General features: G+C 36.6%; 1 protein-coding gene across 2 annotated transcripts in view; it reads left to right on the top strand.

The window, feature by feature from the left end:
• Positions 1 to 17,748, top strand: part of TMEM135 (transmembrane protein 135) — a 279,591-nt gene extending 261,843 nt beyond the window's left edge. For both annotated transcript variants that reach the window (XM_027580516.2, XM_027580515.2), the window contains 6 exons: positions 3,271 to 3,438; positions 6,095 to 6,158; positions 7,139 to 7,215; positions 11,974 to 12,072; positions 12,866 to 12,933; positions 14,794 to 17,748. In XM_027580516.2, the coding sequence (XP_027436317.1) occupies positions 3,271 to 3,438; positions 6,095 to 6,158; positions 7,139 to 7,215; positions 11,974 to 12,072; positions 12,866 to 12,933; positions 14,794 to 14,926 (609 nt within the window). In that variant the 3' untranslated portion in view covers positions 14,927 to 17,748. The remainder of the gene's footprint in view (positions 1 to 3,270; positions 3,439 to 6,094; positions 6,159 to 7,138; positions 7,216 to 11,973; positions 12,073 to 12,865; positions 12,934 to 14,793) is intronic.
• The last annotated feature ends 3,762 nt before the right edge of the window (positions 17,749 to 21,510 follow it).

The raw sequence follows: 21,510 nt of genomic DNA, 5'->3' as shown, positions 1-21,510 counted from the left end.
GCCACCCAGGCATGCCCCATATAGAAATAACTTTTGAATTAAAGCATGATTTCAAAGTAAATGGAAAAGTAGACTTTGCTATCATTCTTTGCATTTGACTTGAAGAATGAGAAATTTGTGAAAAATAGATAACAATTTAGCTTTTAGTATTCATTTACCAGATCCTTGGGTAATTAATTTTAAAATTCACTTATTTAAAAATTAGCAAAGGGGTGCCTGTGTGACTCAATCAGTTAAGCGTCTGCCTTCAGCTCAGGTCATGATCCCAGGGTCCTGGGATCAAGCCCCGTGTCAGGCTCCCTGCTCAGTGGGAGTCTGCTTCTTGCCCTTCCTCTCCCTCTGCCCCCTCCCCTGCTCATGTTCTCTCTTTTTCTGTCTCAAATAAATAGAATCGTATAAAAAAATTAGTGTAAAACTTTTAAAGTAGAAGAGAAGGTGAAGCAACAACAGCAAAAAAGACAGAAAAATAAAGTTATAAAAATTTATATGTTGTGATGTATTCTCATTAGAATCCATGCTAGAACAAGGTCCCTGGGGTATGCTATCTACTAGTGGATCAGCAGTCATACACATACCCTGTGTGCAATCTGATAGAGTGGCATTTGGTGTTGGACTTGTAAAGCTGTTACATCTTTGAAGGCATGGAGGTTACAGGAGCACGTCCACAGTTGCTCTACATGAAGGAAGTTAGCTGTGCCCACTGGCATAAATTCCTCCCTCCCTAGTATATTTGTGTACTAGAATGTCTCTGTTCATACCCGTAACCCGTTCTGTGCCTGCTGGCCTCCCATCCTCCATCACCACCACCTCTGGGGAGGAAGTCATTTTCATTGCAGTTAGTCTGGCGCAGGTGGCACCCACCTGCCACAAGTTCTCTAGTTTTGGCTGTCACAATCCTGATGCTGTAAAAAGTTTACGTTCTTCCTTATAATATCTGATCCCCATTCAGTTGTTGATGGGAAGTTGTACAACACCCCCAAAAGAGAGCCTCCCAGCAGTCATTCTGAGGAAGTGGGACTGTATCACATTAGTGCTTCTGAATGTGAATGCCTGTGGTCTAATATTGATGGCGGCATATACCCAAGCTAACACTTACCTTAGAGTCCCTGAAGATATGAGCAGAGGTTAAAGCAGTATTTTTTCATTTGTGCAGTGGTTTCTGAAACACTACTTCCAAATCTGATTTCCTGCCCCACTTGTACAGTGGCAGGGGGGCGGGCAGCAATGTTGCTGGCAGCCCTCAAGATCTGCCAGCTCGCAGACTGGAGTTATGCCCTCCAAATGGACGTAATTCTGATTTAAGGGGAGACTTCAGGAGGGGAACTAAGAGAAATATTCTGATTAAATCAGAGGTATTTGAGAAAGTTTGGGAAGAGGGCAAGTGATATTTAAAAAAAATTATATGAGAAAGTTAGGGAGAATTACTGAGAAAGGAAGACATCTCGTCATTGTTTCAAAATGTGTACCAGTCCTATAAACTTGGCAATTTGTGTATAAATTGGAATACTGTCCATGAATGTAAAATTATTTGGAGACCTATAGGTGAGGAATTTACGCTACAAATATGGTAAAATACTTTGACAGTGCACCTCATTATTCTATCAGCTCAGTTATACTACCTGTTAAATCACATCCCCGAGTGAATATTTGTACAAATTAGCCTTCCCTGCAGCTCACTATGCTCCATTCATACTTTTTATTGGTTCCTCATAAGTGCCAATCTTTGTTTTGTCTTTGTGCTTTCTGTCCAAGCGATCTGAAATGTTTTTCTCATGCTTGCTCCTTCCCTTTTCTGTTTAAATGTCACATCCTCTTTCACTTTTCCTTACCACCTAATTTAATATCGGCTGCCTCTTATTTCCCTCCTAGAGTCTCATTTCCTGCACAACGCTTAACTGTAATCTGTAATTGTTTTATTTATGTGCTTACTTATTTGCTCTTTCTCTGGTGAGCGTGAAGCTCCGTGAAGGCAAAAACCGTGTGTGCTCTTCACCACTCTGTCCCCAGCATCTAGTATAGTGGTTGGCACCTGAGAGCCTTCGGTGAATGTTTTCTGAGTACGTGAAAGGGTGAATGGATGCAAGGAGGAATGGATCTCTTGAAAATAGCATGGAAAGATTGAACAGGAGCGTGATCCTTGAATCTTTAAATTAATATTGTTAAGATTATTAATGGCAAGATAAAGTGCGAACACTTCATGCATTAAACATATACTGGGCAGTTTCAGTTAAGCAAATGCATGGTAATTTATGCTGATTGGTCAGACAATTTAATTTTCATGTTTTAACCAGGTATTAAATAGTTTCAGGTAAATTAATGAATGTTTCTTCATAGTAATTCAGTTTTTTCCTAAAAAAGAAGGCTGCTCTCTGGAAGATACAAACCTGACCTTTGGAACTTAGCAGGAATGTAGACATTTTTCCATCCCACTGGTGGGGAGAGAGGAGGATGGGAGACTGGTATTACAACGTATTGGTTGAATCCTGTGAAATACTGTTCTTTTATATAACATTACCCTTTGTGCTAATTGGAATTTTTCAGCCTCTCAGTATGAAGTGACATTTAAACTTCATTACCCTAAATACTGAAATGAAATTGACCAACAGTAGTCATCCTCTCTGTTCCTGTTTGCCCTATAGATAGTTGCAGGTAATATGGAAAAATGTTGGCAGCAAGTATGCCTTTGTCCTGGATTTGCTTTTTTGAGTTTTGTTTAGTATACTTTAAAGCTAGAGATGTTTTAGCCTGACACTGTTGAGCATAGAAATAAAAACCTAGGTATAATTTTTTTTTCCTGGAGAATTCTTTTAACCTGATCATTTTTTTGTCAAAAGAATTCCTACTTATAGTAATGATTAAGAAGAGTTCTCTTTTAAAATTTCCAAAAAGCTTTTTTTTTTTTTGGAATTTCAGTGCTTTTGTTCCTAAAATTCAGTTATGGTTTAGGAATTATAAATCCTATGTTAACAATGTTAACAAAATGTCAAGAAATGGAAGTTTGGTGCATAGACAAGCTTGGCCAGTGCTTGTGAGCCTTTCAAGTTTTTGAAAATCAGAGATGAAGTATAGTCACTGAAAAAATCTTTACCCTCATTTTAAGGTAATTGTTTTAAAATTGAGGTCTTTAAGGCTTAATTTTGAAAATACTTTGATATAAACTGGGGTTATTTATTTATTTGGAATTCTGTTTTGATTCTGCAACAGTAAAATTTACATCTGTCGGACTTAGAAATTTGGATGTAAATCAGAATTTATCCCAATTTTCTCTAGGGTTTCATCAGAATGTTTAGTGTGGGATACTTGATCCAGTGCTGCCTCCGAATCCCCTCTGCATTCAGGCATCTGTTTACACAGCCATCCCGGCTATTTTCTCTCTTCTACAATAAAGAAAACTTCCAGCTTGGAGCTTTTCTGGGCTCTTTTGTTAGTATATACAAGGTAAGGCTTTTAGAAGAGGGAGGAAAATGGGAAATAAAGAACATGACGGCCTTTACCCATCTATCATTTTTTAAATACTTCTTTCTGTTGTATTCATAAATAACATCTCCAAATATACACAATATATTAGGAATTGAGGTTGGAGAAATTTCTTCTTTTAAAATATTAATGTGCTTGAAAGTGTAAACATATTTGCATTTATACATAATATTAAAGATTCTCAAAGACACTTTTTTTCCAATAATGTAGATACTGAAAAAATATGAACTTTTTGATATTTCTAACTTCAAAAGTGGTATTAATGTATCTGGCATGTTTGTATTTCTTAATCATACTTACTGCCTGCTTATTAATTTAAACATATTTCAGACCCTTCTAGCTGATATAACACTTGAGCCAGTAAAGATTTTCTTTTGTAACTTATATAAGCAATGACTTATGATTTTTCTTTGTCCTACTCACTATTCCTACTGCACTCTCCCAAAGAACCATAGTGAACATTCTTCCACCCCTTTCTGTATGTTCCTATAAACATACCCACACAAGTATAAGTGCACACCTAAACACTTATGTAGGGATCATCCATGACACAGTACTCTGAAATTTTAAGTAATGGTGTTTTGTTTAATGGGAGTCACTCATATATAAATCATATTACCTTTTATTAACCATCAAAAATTTAGATTCTAAATCTAAATGTAGATTCCAGATGGTAAAATGTGTTGACTAAGGGTAATTGTATGCATATACACACACTTGTTCTTAAACTAAGAAAAATTAATGCTGGGAAACTTGAATTCTGGAGTCATTTTGGGTAAGATGGTTATGTATCATTTTATGTAAAAGTTTACTTACAAAAGGTAGGTATGGGGGAAGTATTTTCAAATGGACAGGAGAACAGGAGTAACAAATGACAAACTATACTTAATTACTTCTTATGAATTATTACTAATATTGAAAATATTTTCAATATGGTGTGACTAGGAAACATTACTGATGTGTTTGAATACACAAGAGTTAATAGGACAGAATATTGGCAGTTATGTTTATATTCATATTCTTTTTCATTTCTCCTGTCATAGAGTTTGTATTTATTCTTAACATAAACTCTTAAGTGTTACATGTAGATTATCTCCAACATTTTTATCCCAGGTTGGTTATTCTCCACCATCCAGCATATCTCAGAGCAAGATATTGATTATATTTGATACATAGTTTTTCTATTCTTTTGCTTCAATCTTTCCATGTCTTCGACTTAAAGGTTGATTTCTTATGACATGTATTTGGTTCTTCCTTTTTTATACAGTTTGATAATCTCTATTAATTGGTATGTTTAGACTATTTACATTTAATGTACTTTTTGATATGGTTTAGTTTAAAGCTAACTTCTTACTAGTTTTGTATTTGTTACCCCCCTTTTTTTCTTTTTCTGCCTCCTGGCTTTTTTTTAATTTATATATTTTATTTTTTATTTTTATTAATTTTTAATATTTTTTGTATTCATTCTTCGCTTTTGGCTTACTATTTATATCTCTTTTTAAATTTAGTGATTGCCTTAACATTTATAATAAACATTTTAAATCCATCAATTTTTTCGAATACTATACCACTTCATGTATATTGTAAGAATCTTACAACACTATACTTCAGATTCCTCCTTCTCATCCTTTGTGGTATACATTTATCTTTTCATGTGTTATAACTCCCCCCCAATACATTGTTACCATTTTTGTTTTAGACCAGGAGTCAGAAAACATTTTCTGTAAAGGGCCAGACGTTTTCTGTTTTAAACTTTGCGGACAGTATTTGGTCTCTGTCACGGTTGCTCAGCTGTGCAGTTGTAGTGTGAAAGCAGCCATAGACAGTATATAAATCAACAAGCATAGCTATGTTCTAATAAAACTTTATCAGACTTTAATTAGAATTTCATAAGATTTTGACCTGTTGCAGCATATTATTCTTTTATTTATTTCATCCATCGAGAAGTATAAAAACATTCTTAGCTCATGAACCATACAAAAACAGGTGACAGGTCAGATTTGGCTGGTGGGCCATAGTTTTCTGACCACTGATTTAGAGTTAATTTATTTTTATAGAAATAAACAATATTGAAAAATGTCTTCTAAATTTATCTTCATTTTGCCATCTTCAGAGCTCCTCATTTCTTTTTACAGATCTAAACTGGTATTATATTCCTTTGGCCTGCAAAACTACCTTTAACATTTCTGGTAATGTAGGTCTGTAGGGGATGAATTTTCTCAGTGTTTATCCACTCAAAAAGTCTTTATTTCATCTTCATATTGAAAAATATTTTCTCTGAGGATAGAATTCTGGCTTAGATTTGTAGTTTACCCAACTTTTCTCCTTGTTAGAGTGGGAATGATTCTACATCTAGGCAAAGTAGAATTTATGCTTTCATTTTGAAAAGCCATGACAACAAAAATATTATGTATAATTTCTTAATAGAGTTTACGCAGAAGAATAACTTTATAGTAGGTTATTATTGATAATTTTCCCAATCATGTATTTAGTTTGAATTAGATAGTATCACCAATTTGTCTCCACAGTCAGCTAGTGACTCACTCATTATAGATGTTACATGCACCTTTTCTAGAAATGAAACAACTGAAGTCATTGCATTTTCTTCTTGATACAGGGTACTAGTTGCTTCCTGCGCTGGGTCAGAAACCTGGATGATGAACTGCATGCTATTATAGCTGGTAAAGCAATGATAAAACAGAATTATTATTATTGTATCAATCAGTGGCAGGAATGATGCAGAAATAGTTTCCAAATTCATCTGATTTCTGTGTAACTCTCTTTCTCTGGAATACAGTCTCTATTGAGGCACTAGTCCAAACATTTTATATTTGCAAAGTTTAACCTATCAAGGCATTCTTGCCATCAAGTGTTTTGAATTGGCAGTATAGTGATTTGGGTATCTGCCCTGCTACAGGCCAGAAATCCTAAGGAATGTGTCGTAAAAGAACATAAAACTTAAAAACTTTGTGACTAATGGAAAGGCGTTCTATTTCTTAAAGTATTCTGTTTTTGCCATGGGCTTGTGACACATAGTTTAATAAAATATATTTTTTATTTTTTAGAAACTTAAATAATTTCATAAAAATTAAAACGTGAGATTAACATTTTCTACAAGTTGCAACATACATGCTACTTAAGTTAAATTGAAAATTTTCAGATATTTATTAGTAATATACCTGCTAGCAGTATTTCAGGCCTTCCCCTGCCTTGGTCTTCCATATATAGAACAAAGACACTACTATGGAGAGAAGTGTGATGATAGCACTAAAAGTAATTTGAGCTGTTAAAAGAATAGATTAGTAAATATTTCCACTTAGAAATGATATCAGTAGCCTTTAAAAATTATTTTTGAAAATCATTATATTTGTCAAGACAACTGTTGTTTTTAAAGTTAAATTTAGAATGTAAAGTTTCTTTTAATATGTATATTAGAACTGTGTGTTCCTAACTCTGAAAGTCCATTTCTTAATTTAAAAATATATGATACCCATAAACTCACCCCATTTTAATGTCATCAAGTCTATTCCCGTCCTTGATTTTGTATAACAAAAGGCAGTGCTGCAGATCAATTCTGTCTTACTTAAGTGATTTGACATTTCTGAGTGACTTACTAACAAATACTTCAAGATTTGATGCTTTGCTGTATTTGTTGTTTCAGGATTTTTGGCAGGAGTATCAATGATGTTTTATAAAAGCACAACAATTTCCATGTATTTAGCTTCCAAATTGGTGGAGGTAAGCAAACATCTCTATGTACATATATTTCCAAAGGATATAGGGCTTTTCTAGCTGGTTTAGCAGCAAATATATATCCCAATTTACAAGAGCACGTCAGTTTTATAAAAGTATTTACAAAGTCAGTTCTCCCATTTTTTCTTCTCTCTTTATGTGTGTTATTTTCAAATATATACAAGTGTAGAAAGAATAAAGTAACTAACCCTCATGTACCCATTATACAGCTTCAACAGTTAATAGCATTTGACCAATCTCATTCCATCTCGACTGCCCCAACCTCAGAAGTACTGAATTTTTTTGAAACAAATCCCAGACATCATATCAGTTCTTCCAACTCAGGATTAAAGACTCCTTAAAAACAAATAGATCAATAGTACTACCAAAGTATAATCAAAATGCCATTTTCATACATTTAAAAAAACCTCATAATTCTTTAATATTAATATATATACAGTTAGAGCTTATATTCTCACTGATTGTCAAACAGATGTCTTTTTGCAATCTCTGTTTTAATTGGATCCAAAGTCTCTTAATAGCAACTCTCCTCCCCCATCTCTTTCTTTTCCTTGCCATTTATTTGTTAAAGATCTAGGTTATTAGTTCTGTGGAATTCCCACATTCTGGATTTTGCGGATTGTCTCCTTACTGGTGGTGTTAACATGTTTCTTTAACCCACATATTTCCTGTAAATTATTAATTAGATCTAGAGGCTTAAGCAATTCAGGTTCAATTTTTAGGAGATGGAGGGGGACAGAAATAGCTCACAATTACTGTGTATATGAATTCCCATTGCATCGTATTAGGAAGCACAGAAATGTCTGGTTGTCTACCTTTTTGTGATGCTAAGATTGATCAGTGGGCTCAGTGTTAATAGAGCTAATATAAATATTAAAAAAGAGCTAACATAAGACTCCCTATTAGGCTTTCACTTAATTGTTTTAGCAGCCATTAATAATCATTGCCAGGGTTTATTATTTCATTGAGAGTTGCAAAATGGTCAGTTGTTTCTTCTTAGTACTTATTAGTGGGAATTCTTTTTAAAAAGAACTTGAACTGGAGGGTGTTATGCTGAGTGAAATAAGTCAATCAGAGAAAGACATGTATCACATGACCTCACTGATATGAGGAATTCTTAATCTCAGGAAAGAAACTGAGTGTTACTGGAGTGGTTGGGGGTGGGAGGGATGGGGTGGCTGGGTGATAGATATTGGGGAGGGTATGTGCTATGGTGAGCGCTGTGAATTGTGCAAGACTGTTGAATCACAGATCTGTACTTCTGAAACAAATAACGCAACATATTTTAAGAAAAAAGAAAAAGAGGAAGATAACAGGAGAGGAAGAAAAGGGGAGTATGTCAGAGGGGGAGACGAACCATGAGAGATGATGGACTCTGAAAAACAAACTGAGGGTTCTAGAGGGGAGGGGGGTAGGGGGATGGGTTAGCCTGGTGATGGGTATTGAGGAGGGCACGTTCTGCATGGAGCACTGGGTGTTATGAACAAACAATGAATCATGGAACACTGCACCAAAAACTAATGATGTAATATATGGTGATTAACATAACAATAAAAAAAATAAAAAAAAAATAAAAAGAACTTTCCCTCACAAAGTGAAAATAAAATGCTTGATTACTTCCCTTTATTTCCTGGTGTTCAGAATGAATTAGTTTCTAGCATTCTGCAAAATTTGACCTATGAGTCTTTATTTTCAAGTGTCATTATGAAGATATGAATTTTAACATATTTGATTTGTTTTGACCCAGTCATTGCAGTCATTGCCCTAATTTTGACCATGAGAGCCTCTGCAAGTTGCTCCTGTTTCTTTTTTACATAATGCCTGTATCTCTGGTAGCTTTCTTGCTTTGTGATAAAACAAGGTGTTCCAGGCTCATCTTGGACATTTCCTGCCCCAGGCACAGAATCAGCCTTTTTTGCACTAACCACTAGTTTCTTTTGGTGGGAAATGGTACTTAGAGGCTTCAATTTGGGTGCTAGAAGTTTCTTGATCCCCAGCTAGCCAAGGGTTCTTGGCCTTTCCAGTGAACAGAGCTAGAGAATCCTTCCCTCCCCCAACACCCTTTTTTTAGAGAAAGAGAAAATAATGAGCATATTGATATTTCTAATTAAAAGTTAAGATTGCAGATTTTTATTTAACTTGTTTGATTTTTCTAAAAATTTTACCTCACTGAAAATCTGTGTCCCTAATGACATTAAGGGAATTACATATTTGCTTTATTCGTGTGTGTGTGTGTGTGTGTGTGTGTGTGAGAGAGAGAGAGAGTTTGATATTTTTCTCAGTGCAGTTGGAAGTCATTGGAGAGTTTTAAGCATGGAAATGAAATTATTTAATTCGCGTTTTAAGAAGACAAAAACATTCTGGCCATTATATAAGGAATAGACTAGAGGCAAGATGGAGGCTGGGAGAACAGTTAGTCTCAGGCAGGAGATGGGTGGCTTGTAGGGATGGAGAGAAATACAGAAATTTGGTGTGTGTTTAGGAGATAGATTTGACAGGGCTTGCTAATGGAGAGGAAAAGGAGAGTGAGAGAAAGAACATATCCCCAAGCTAGCAAAGATATATTCTTTGACACAGGGGAAATCCAATATCAAGATCTAGTTTGTAAAAGATGTGTTTTATAGCTGCTTCTTCCCTAAATGGCTAGAGTTTTTTAAGCCAAGCAGTGGCGTAGCTGTTTTCTTATATCAACAGGTCAAAGAAACTGGGTATAAAGTGTGCTGATAAGAATTTTTTTTAATTCAGAAAATTACAAATTTATTAATTTTTTTTTGAGATTTGTTTATTTGACAGAGAGAGACACAGTGAGAGAGGGAACACAAGCAGGGGGAATGGGAGAGGGAGAAGCAGGCTTCCCACCAAACAGGGAGCCTGATGGGCTCGATCCCAGGACCCTGGGATCATGACCTGAGCCAAAGGCAGACGCTTAGCAACTGAGCCACCCAGGTGCCCCAGAAAATTATAAATTTAAACTTACTGTGTCCTTTGTGGAATTAATGACTATGGTGTAATAGGCAATCATTTTTCTATGATTGAAGTTAATTTTATATTAAAATGCTGCATTACTATAATAATGAATATTAAAAGTCAGCTGACTAGACAACTTTTTTCTTGGAAAAAATTATTTCCAAGATATACGTATTTATTGAATATTTATTATGTTCCCATTACTGTACTAGGTGCTGGTAAGCATATAGAAGTATTGGATATGGTCCCCCCCTTCATTAACTTAGAATCTGGTTCAATAGATAAGTTTTATTATAAGAAATTAGGAAAACAGTTATTCCATATATCAAGAGATACCTGTTTCACATGTTTCTATGATGCCATTCTACCACATCTGAATTTCATTTTTGTCAACATGAATACACAATATACCTGTACCTTGTAATATACTGTATAGTATTTTCAAAATAGTGGCCCATGTATATGTTCCTTCCTAAGTAGATTATAACTCTGTACATTATCTTACAGATTGAAGTGAATTTTTTATTAAAATGCTGTGTTATTATATAATGAATTTTAAATTAAAAAACCAGCTGTATAGACAACTTTTTTGGGGAAAAATCATTTCATGTTCTTTCATTCATGGACCACCCATGTCTTCTTGAACCTTCCTCCACCTGATTGTAACATGGTTTTCCACTTTTCTTACTAGTCCTGCTTTAGCTTTCCCATGTTTCAGAGAAACCATTGCTATGAATTACTCCATGTTCTACCCATATAAATTGGCTAGTCCTTCCCCATATGTATCATGTGCTTTTACCCATGTGCTTGTACCGTGTGCTTATTACCCCTGCTTTTTCTCTCTTGTGCCTCTTAGGAGGCAACACTATTAGAAGCGTAGTCAGCAGACTAGTGCTAGTCCAGGAACTCTTTGTTATCAGTTCAGGACGAAATAAGTATAGAAATTGAGAACAAGCATTTGGAAACTTCTATAGCAACTTGACAGAGTAATTTGTCTTTTGAATATAAGAGTGAAAATTTGGTTCAATTTTGTATTTTTAAAATTTATTTTTCTAGTAATTTATTTTTATTGCATTATAAAAGCATCAAGCCATGACAACTGGAATTAAAAAAAAATGTTTCTTCACTGCAGGTGGTTTGAGAAGCACTACCCAAATGTAGTCATTTCTGAAATTCTCTTTGGTCCTTTGTCCTAGACAGAGTAGTTTGCTCCCTCCTCAGGGGCCAAAAAAAAAAAAAAAATACACACAAAATATATATACATAGTTATACATCTAAGTGCATTAGTTATTTCTGTTATGCACCAACTTAGATGTTATTGTATTCATTTTTAAATCCCAAGCTCCTAGCTTAGTGCCCAGCATGTAGTTAATTAAATGTTGAATGAATGAGTGACTGAGTGAATAAGTGAATATATGTGGCAGGGAAGGGAGGACCTGAGCATTATACAAAAGCATTATACAAAAAGCATTGAAGAATAAATGATATAAAAGAAGGAGCAATAAAAAGTTACTGAATTTCACAGAAAAGTATTATTACTGGTATCTCAGGTTTTGGGTGAAGGAAGGCGGGAAGGAAAGGGCTGACACTTAACTCTGTCATGGAGCATACGACCTGTAATTTGAGCTCTGAAAGGATAATTAGTATTTGGAAGGTAGAAAAAATAGTTGTAGACAGGGAGTGAGTATATTGATCCACTGTATTGTTAATGCTGTTTAAAGTTGTGTGTGTGTGTGTTTTTAATAAATTTTGGATTATATTTGTTTTTCCTTCCAGACAATGTATTTCAAAGGCATTGAAGCAGGAAAGGTTCCCTATTTTCCCCATGCAGATACGATCATCTATTCCATCTCTACAGCAATTTGCTTCCAGGCAGTAAGTATAGCTTTCTGAAATGAGAAATAAAATTATTTCTATTTCTGTATATTAAACCAATGGGGGGAAATAAAGGCCTGGGAACATTTCTATTGTTTTATTTTTTATTTTAATTTTTTTTACCAAGATAGCTTGCAAGTTTCAAATCATTAAACATGTTAACTTAATGGACCAACCCATGTTTTCTGAACACAATAATTTTTATGTTTAAATAGAGTGCAATTTATAGGTAAATGATTACTCTAGTACCTTGGCTAGAATGCCCAGTTGAAGTAAACTTCTAGAAGAAGGAAGATACCATGAGCATAAATAAGAATAATTGCATTTCCCCAGTATTACTCAGGCAGTAAAGATGGGGGTGGAGTCTAGTTTATTAGAAGCATTGTTCAATTTCTTTAAATTCTGTAATCATCTATTGATGTTAATGGTTTTAGGGCTATTGCAAAATTTGGGGAACGACTTTCATTTGCACTTTTTCAGAGTAATGCTGCCAGGTTGATAAACTCATAACTAGTGAAGTGCCAGCTCTCTAATGAGTATTCAATAAATGCTTTCCTAATAATAATAGCTTAACTCAATTATTATTTCACAAGCAGTATTCTTATTTGAGGGCATATTTACAAAGATTCTCGATAGTTAATCAACTTAAATACATATTTCTGTATCATCATCACTGTTGTTTTTAAAATACAGTGAGCAATAAAAATAAGATAAAAATGCTCTGTTGCCTAATACAACTAATCATATTTCCTATTGACTAAAAGAATTCTCAAACTGAATGTTCTAACCTTAGGCTGTCATGGAAGTTCAGACCTTGCGGCCGTCTTACTGGAAGTTCCTTTTAAGGCTCACCAAGGGCAAGTAAGTGACAGAGACGTAACTGACCATAGAAAATGAGCAGTTGCCACAAAATAGATTTTGAATCTTTCCATCTTTTTGAGGGAATATTCTTTCAGTGGTAAAGTAGTCCTCTTAGGTATAAAGCAAATATGACCAACTTAACAAGAATGACGTGGGGCCTTCTTTTAGTGAACAATAGACTTCTTTTCCCTGTATTATTTTAGATGTTTTCAATGTTGTAGGAAAATGCTGTATTGATCTGAAAATTGCTCATTAGTTGCTGCATAACACACTTGTGTCTCACTTTTAAAGTCTTTGATCTCTTCTTTTTGATTAAAAATACTTACTAAGCAGATTTATTAGAAATCTTGCCTAAATAATTAAATGATTTCCATTTGGGGAAAAATAATCCTATTCTTTCTTGGTATTATAAGCATAATTTCCTCTTCCTTTATTATTCTGTCCTTCATTGTTTTTCTTAGCATTTTCTGATGTTAATCTAATTCTTTGGGACACAGCTTGACCTCACAGACTGTGGACTTTGGAGTCAGACAGACTTAGGTTTGACTCTGGCTCTGATAACCTTTAGCTGTGTCACTCATAGGAAAGTTGTTTACCCTCATGAGCCTCTGTTTCTCTCTCTCTACTGGAAACAGTAATATATTCTTTGTATGGTTGTGGGAAAACCGAGATGTTTGTAATAGCACTTAGCACCTAGTAAGCACTAAATTGCAGCTGTTATTAATATTACTATCATTCATAGTTTTAATAGCAAACAGTTGTATAGTGCTTACTGTGTCCCAGATATGGTTTTAAGATACCCACACATACCCATACAACACAGGTGTACATGCATATGTGTTTAATCCTTAAAATAGCTCTATGAGATAAGTACTTTTAAGATCCTGATTTTATATGGGAGTCAACTGAGGTGCACAGAGAGGTGAGCTAGCTTGCCAGAGTCACACAGCAGATGAAGGTGCTGTGGGATATGAGCCAGGCAGTCTGGCTGCAGCATTCTTCCTCTTAGCCATGATTTCTGTGTGTCCTTTATGTTATTATTAGTTAATTTTCTATTTCTGTGTCATTTAGTTTTTTGCCCATTAATGAGCTTAACCAGTTGATTATTTTGGAAGGGAACTTACTTTGGAAAGGCACTGAAAGTTACATTTATTGTTCTTGGAGTAGTGACGATGGCCAAAGGGCTCAAAACTAAATTCATTCTTCTCCCCAGAAGAAATGCTTGGGATCAGGCATAGAGACACAGGTTCCTCCTGCACATTAGCTCGATATGTGTCTTTTTAATTTTTTTTTTCTCTTTTAAGTTAGGCGATGGATAAAACGAGGGTGTGCTTTTACTTTGTTGTGTCTATTAGAAATTTGAAAACCAAACAATAAATAAAGAAAGAAAGAAATTTGAAAACCTATATGCTGTTTTCCCTTTAATCATGGCTTGCACATTTCGATGTGTTTTCTGTGGATTGTGAGGCATCAAAATGTCAATTATGAAAGAAATTTACATTTAATACCTTTGCCTCATTGGTAACATTAAGCTCAGTCATTTATTTATTTCCTGTGATTTTGTTCATCAGAAAAAATATAATGAACCTGTTTTTCTATTTGACATAATCTAGTGGAAAGAACTTGAGAGGGGCTCCTGGGGGTCTCTGGGGTTTCAGGTCTGGGGATTATTATCTCTTTAAAGAAAATATGAGACAGTAGTCTTGAGGTAGGGGATCAGTATGAATTTTGAATCTGCCATTGAGTCTTTTGTCATGTCAGTCTTTTGTGTTTTCCCATTCCACGAAAGACATGTCAAGTGAATCATCATATTTTATGAACTTCATTAAATACTTGTTCATTGTGTCCTCTGTTTTGCAGATTTGCTGTCATGAACCGAAAAGTCCTTGATGTTTTTGGTACTGGTGCATCTAAACACTTTCAGGATTTTATCCCTAGGTTGGATCCAAGATATACGACTGTAACACCAGAGTTGCCCATTGAGTTTTCTTGAAGATGACTGTAATTTATTAATGTGACCTAATGTTTCATTATTTTCTTCTGAAGAGTTAATTATGTTGAATCACAAAGACGGAGTCTTGAGCTTGAACTTCAGTGTTATTTCAATGAGAGATGCTCTTTGTTTTTCTTACCAATCAGAAGTACAGAAGCTTTTTAGGAAGGTGTTGCTTAATAATTAAGTGCCCTTCCGTAGCCAGAATCTGATTCTGGGTCGCTGTAGTGGTTGACATGATGCTGTATTATTGATTAAGTTATGTCCACAAGCAACCTTAAATAATCTATGTAGAAATGTAGTAACAAATAAGAGTATACTTAAAATTACTTTAAAAGATGTTTTTAGTTCATTCCAATATAATTCTTGGTTAAAACTAAGAGTATTTCTATGTGTTAGGATCACGGGTACATGGATTTGGTCTGTATTTTTTTTTACTTTTGAATTGGTAACTATAGTAGTTAAATGTATGGATATGAAGTAACTCTTCACAGACAATGCTGCTTTAGTATAAAGCAATTTAATTGAAGAAAGTGGCCATTCTTACTTCAGGGATGCAAAGACGGGTCTTATGCTGTTTGAATAAATGCTGTGGTATCCATGTCTTCTTCTGCTGATAACTTCATCTCTCTCCCATGATGAGTTGGGCTGTCTGGCAGCCCAGTGAACCTCTGTACTAATGGCAGGTTGGGAGTAAATGGAAATTGACATACCTGATACAGTCGAAATGTATGTTTTAATCTTTTGCAGAAGCATTACACTTGAATATTTAAAAGCAAATGAGGTTGCTTCTAAACCTCTCGTGGGTTTATAGTATTTGTTTTGTTTTCATTTATAAGGACGGAATTCTTCATGGCTAAGGTTGTCTCCCATTGTAGATTTAGAAGGGATCAAAAGTAGTTTTGGCAAGTTTGTCATTTTGTGCCCTCTCGACCGTTCCACGTACACAATGGATATTTTACAACTACAAACAATATAACAATATGGTGGTTGTTAAAAAGTCCATTTCATCACTAATGGGATTCAGGTTCTCTAGCCTCTTTTCAAAAACTTATTGTCACCATTTTTATTCCTGTTAGAATAAAGAAGTGACAGAATGTAGTCACTATTGATTATGAGTTCAGGACAGCTGTGATTAAAATATGATTACTCCTTAGAGTTTTTCAGGGAAAAGTTATACTTTTCTAAGTTAATAAAAGGCTTAATTGGTTATGATGTCTACAGTTAATATAACAAATAGGGATGATGGTATATTTTTTTAATATCATTTTGATGCTGAAAAGTTTTGGGCCATTGTAAATTAATTATACAGTAGAACCTGTGTTGCAACAAGGATTATAACCCAGACTTTAAAAATGCTTAATCCTCCATATTCCATTTCATCAAGCCCTGTATATTTCTATTTACGTGTAATCCTATCCTTGGTAATGGCAAATTGAAACCCAACAAAACGACAGACTCTGGTACCATAGTAACAGAGAGAGCCACTTTAATTAGGTCAAATTTCTGCATTGTGATTAACTTTTTGGAATTGACTTGTCTATTAGACAACACTGTTAAGGCATCATTTTGGTTTCAGACTTCAAAATTCATTAATAAATTAAGTTTTAAGTTTTTATTCACTGGAATCAAAATGACAATTGGTATTGTGTTTACTTTTAAAAATGAAGTATTATAGCAGTGAAGAAAGCACTGCTTCCTGCCCCTCATTTTCTTTATTTAGAAATTATGTTTATAATATTTTCCTGTTTGCTTAAAAGAAAAACATTTTAATTCGTAAGTTACTGTTGTCATTAACATTAAAAAGGCTATGATGTTGAAAGACAAATTCTACTGAAATTTGATGAGATTGTTTAGTAAAATTTTACTGTCAAAAGGTACATTTCTATGATTTACTTTTTTCTCAAACTATAGTCATTTTTTAAATATAAAATGTAAAATGAAATAACCATCATGAAGCAGAATACAGTGATGAACATATAGCTTGAGTGAATAGTTAACTAATTTGCCGTGGTGAAAAGAGAAGTCTGATTTGATTTCACTGAGGCAGCCTGCAAAGTGTAGCTGTTTGAGAAAACAAAAAGAGACTGTCCGTGTTCCTGAAGACAATCAAAATGAGTATCTTTCTACCTCTAACCAATCAGGTATCAATTGACAACTTGGCACCATAAATAAAGTCAAATACATGTCCTTTCCAAAACATGTTTTTTAGTCCATTTATACACTGAAGATATCCTGCCAATGGTAAGTTTCCACCAGAACTGACTGTAGTTTGACTGACTGAAGCATAAAGAGAATACCATATACTTAACTCTAAGAAAAAACATGGTAGAGAAACAGTCTATCAACTAACAACTTTCCTATAGATAGAAGCATTTTCAAAAGTCTGGGAAAGCATAAGGAAGGTGCATAAACATATCTCTTGGACTTTTTTTTGCCACCATCCGGCTGTGTGGCTGACTGTTTCTTGCCATGTCTTCTCACAAGACTTTGAGAATCAAGCGATCAAGAAACAAAAGCAGAATTGTCCCATTCCCCAGTGGTTTTGGATGAAAACTGGTAATAAAATCAGGTACAACTCCAAGAGGAGGCACTGGAGAAGAACCAAGCTCGGTCTGTAAGACATCACACATGATGAGATGACACACCTAATTGGCACCACATATTTAATTAAGCTGTGTGAAGATCATGTGTTCTATCACTCTGTAAACATCCTTCCTACCTAGCCATAGACATGTTTTATCAGGGAAATGATTTTTCTCTGTTACTATGCCTCTGCACCAGTAGGTTGGTTCAGTAATAAATGAGACCTTTCAACTCTACTGCTGTTGTGTTTCTGATTTGTGAAGTACTGAATTCTGCCTTCTGTCAGATCATGCATAACACTGTCGCAAAGAACTTTCTGCAGTGATAGAAATGTCCCTTGACAACCAAGTATGTAAAGTGTGGCTATGGGGCACCAGGGTGGCTCAGTGCCTTAGGCCCAGGTCATGATCTCGGGGTCCTGGGATTGGGCTCTCCACTGAGCAGGGTGTCTGCTTGGCCCTCTGCCCCTCCCCCAGCTCGGGCTCTCTCTTTCTCAAATAAATAAATAAAATCTTAAAAAAAAACCTATGTCTTAGAAAATGAAGTATTTCATTAGAAATACTCTTAGAAAAAGCACTGTTGAGAAACTGTCATTCTACTAACATCTTTCCTAAAGAGAGCGTTTTCAAATGTATGTGGATGCATAAGGGACGTGCCATACCCTTAACTCTGAGATACAAGCCTGTGGTGAATGCAACTGTATACTAACATCTTGTTTCATGATGATGGAACAGTTTCAAATCTACGTGTGGCAGTGTAAGGAAAGGGCCATATCCTTAACTCTGAGAAACAAGTCTCAGAATATGAAACTTTCCAAATAACATCATGTTACAAGAAGAGAGAAGCATTGTCAAACGTATGTATGGAAGCATAAGGAAGGGGCCATTAACTCTAAGAAACAATGCTGTGGAGAAACGTATTTCACCTTACATCTTCATTCCAGAAGAAAGAAAAGCATTTTCAAAAGTGTGTGAAAGCAAAAGGAAAGGGCTATGCATATACTTGACTCTGAAAAACAAGTCTGTGTAGAATGCACCTTACAAGTAACCTCTTGTTTGATGAAGATAGAACCTTTTTCGAAAGTACCCGTGGAAGCAAAAGGAAAGTGCCACATATTTAACCCTAAAAAGTCAACATTAGACAGAAACCGTCTTTCAACTAACATCTTCCTTCCTGAATATAGAAGCGTTTTCAAAAGTGGGTGAGAAAGTATAAGGAAAGTGCCATGTACCTAACTCTGATAAGTCTGTGGACAACCCAACTTTCAATCACAACTTGATTCATGAAAATAGTGTTTTCAAAACTATGTGTGGAAAAATAAGGAAATTGCTATCCACATTAAGAAACAAGTGTGTGTAGAATAACACATTCAACTAATATTTTGTTCTAGGAATATAGGAGCGCTTTCAAATGTATATGTGAATGCAATAAAGAAATTGCCATACCCTTAACACTGAGGATAAAGATGTGGAGAATGCACCTTTCTACTAACGTCTCGTTTCGTGATGATGATCGCCCTCCATTCTGTCGTCAGAACAAAATTCCGCCCTGCCATCAAAATGGCGCCCACCTACTCCCGGAGTGAAATTCTAACTCTAGCCTTGACTGAGGCCTTGGCTTACGCCCCAACCGTAAGTCTGAGGATACAATGGATCTGGACACGTGACCAAAGCCAGAATAATCAAGAAGGAACACTTAAGGAAACAGCCCCTTCCACCCCTCGTGATGTTTTGGCAGAGCAGAGTTCTAGCAAGAAACCGAAATCTAAGCACCTGGAGGAGCATCCCCCCTGACGCCAAAGAGGAAAGCAGAGCCTCACCCTGATGCTAGCTCTCAGCTCAGCCCTCAGGACAGGACTCGGAGCAGCCACCAAATCAACCCTTGCTCCTTCCGAAACGAAACCCTAACCCTAGCATGGGTGCGGCCCTGTCCAAGCGACAACCCTAGTTCTGAATGCACAAATGATTTGGGGGACCCGGTCAGTGCCAGAGTAATCAAGCAGGAAACCAGAAGGAGTTATGTGCCACCTGTATCCTCGGGATGTATGGTGGGCACATGATTTTACGGAGAATCCCACAAGTCCACAACCCTATGAGCATTCCCCTGAGGCCAACCAGAAGCCAGCGCCTCTGGCTCTGATGCAAGCCCTCAGCTCTGCCCTCGCGGTAGGACTGCGACTGGCCATAAAATGGAACCCTACCGTCTTCCGGAACGAACCCTAACCCTAGCACGGTTATGGGCCCTGACCTTTCCCATTTCCTGGTTCTGAATGCAAAAATGATTTCGGAGACTGGGTCCGTGCCAGACTAGTCAGCTAGGAACCCAGAAGGACTCACAACCACCCCGAGTGGTCCCCTCGAAAGCATGATTTATTGAAAAGCCTAAAATTCAGCAGTAGCACGATGTGCATCCCCCTGAGCCAAGACCGGAAGGCAGAGCGTGACTCTGACGCTACGTCTCAGCTCAGCCCTCGTGCAGGACTCCCAACGATCATGGTTTTGAAACCTAACGTCTTGTGGCATGAGACCCTAACCCTAGCACGAACGTGGCCCTGACCATGCCCCAACCATAGGTCTGAAAGCACAAATGATCTTGGAGACCTGGTCAGTGCCAGAATCATCAGGCAGCAACCCCAAAGGAATACCTGCCACTGGTGCCCTCGGGATGTCTCCTGGGAACATGAGTATTACTCAAAACCTAAAAGGCCGAAACACGAGCATGCCCCTCAGGCCAAACTGGAAGCGCGAGCCTAGCCCTAAGATATTTGAAGGTGCCCAGCAGATAACGTTTGTGTGTAAAGGCTTGGTCCGAGGTTTTCAGAGGAGCTGGTTTCGTTACTTTGGTAAAAGGAACTGAAGTTACACAATTTATTCACAGATGTATCCTACTCCCAATTGTAATGTAGATTTTTTGTTCTTCCTTGTAGCCACTTCCATCCCCTTGCTCATGTTTCTTTAGGGTTGTTTTGTATGTGGGAATGGGGATTTTACCCACAGAGCCAGCACCCAAGGATTGGTTGTGACTTCATACTTCAGTTAGTCCTGTGCTAAGTGAAAACAACCACATCTAATATCCCAAAGGAAAGGTGGGCTTCCTCTCCTTGAGCTGCCCATCTCATGCCCTCCTTCTGAAGAAAACTTCACCACTGTGCTGCATGCTAGAAGATCTTATGAGCTCAGGAAGTGCCCTTTCAAGGAATATTGCACCAAGGCCTGCATCCAAACACTTGAGCATCAGCCGGGAGTCGCAAGCTACCATACCTGAATCACTGCATCCTCTATCCACTCATGGGATGGGCAATTAAAAAAAGGTAACACCAGATTTCCCTCTCTTACTGAATGGAGAATGCAGGGTTCTTGTTGACAGGGCTAATAGGTGTAAGCAATGGAGGTTTCCCTTCACCCAAGCCCCCAGTGGTTTCTCCTTCCTGGGAATGAGAATGGGTTGCTAGGAGATTGTCCTAGTCACTTCAGTCAAAACATCATGTCTCATCTCATCTCAAATAAACACAGTTGGCCCAGCTCTTCCATCCTCTTGTTCTTTTTCTGTCTGGGTTCACCCTGTGGGCCTCTTTCAGATCCAGTGTCTCAGAACAATATCCTCTGCTTTAAAATGGGAATGCTGGGAGATTCCTTGTGCCTGGAGAAGTGTGCGCCATAGGGCCACCTTGAAATGTAGCTTCAGACCTATGTTCCCATGAGGAGTCGTAGGGATTTGAAGATTCCCAGCAAAGAATGTGTGTGTGTAGGCTTTCTCCAGTGGATTGTAGAAGATGCTGGCCTCAATTTTTGGGGTAAGGGGAAAAAATTAGCTCAATACAGATTTATCCCACTACAATTTTAAGCATAGATTACAGGCCCTGCTTATATACATTCCTATACTATTGCTGATTTTCTTGCTGATGCAAGACTTAGATCATATATAGGCTGGGAGGTGCTTTTACTCACAGCCAGCCTCTAGGGATTATTGGTGAATTCCTCTCTGGTCCTATGCGAAAT

The sequence above is a fragment of the Zalophus californianus genome, chromosome 11 (genome assembly GCF_009762305.2).
Source record: "Zalophus californianus isolate mZalCal1 chromosome 11, mZalCal1.pri.v2, whole genome shotgun sequence".
NCBI classification, from domain to species: domain Eukaryota; kingdom Metazoa; phylum Chordata; class Mammalia; order Carnivora; family Otariidae; genus Zalophus; species Zalophus californianus.
This window is presented reverse-complemented; position numbering and strand designations above follow the sequence as displayed.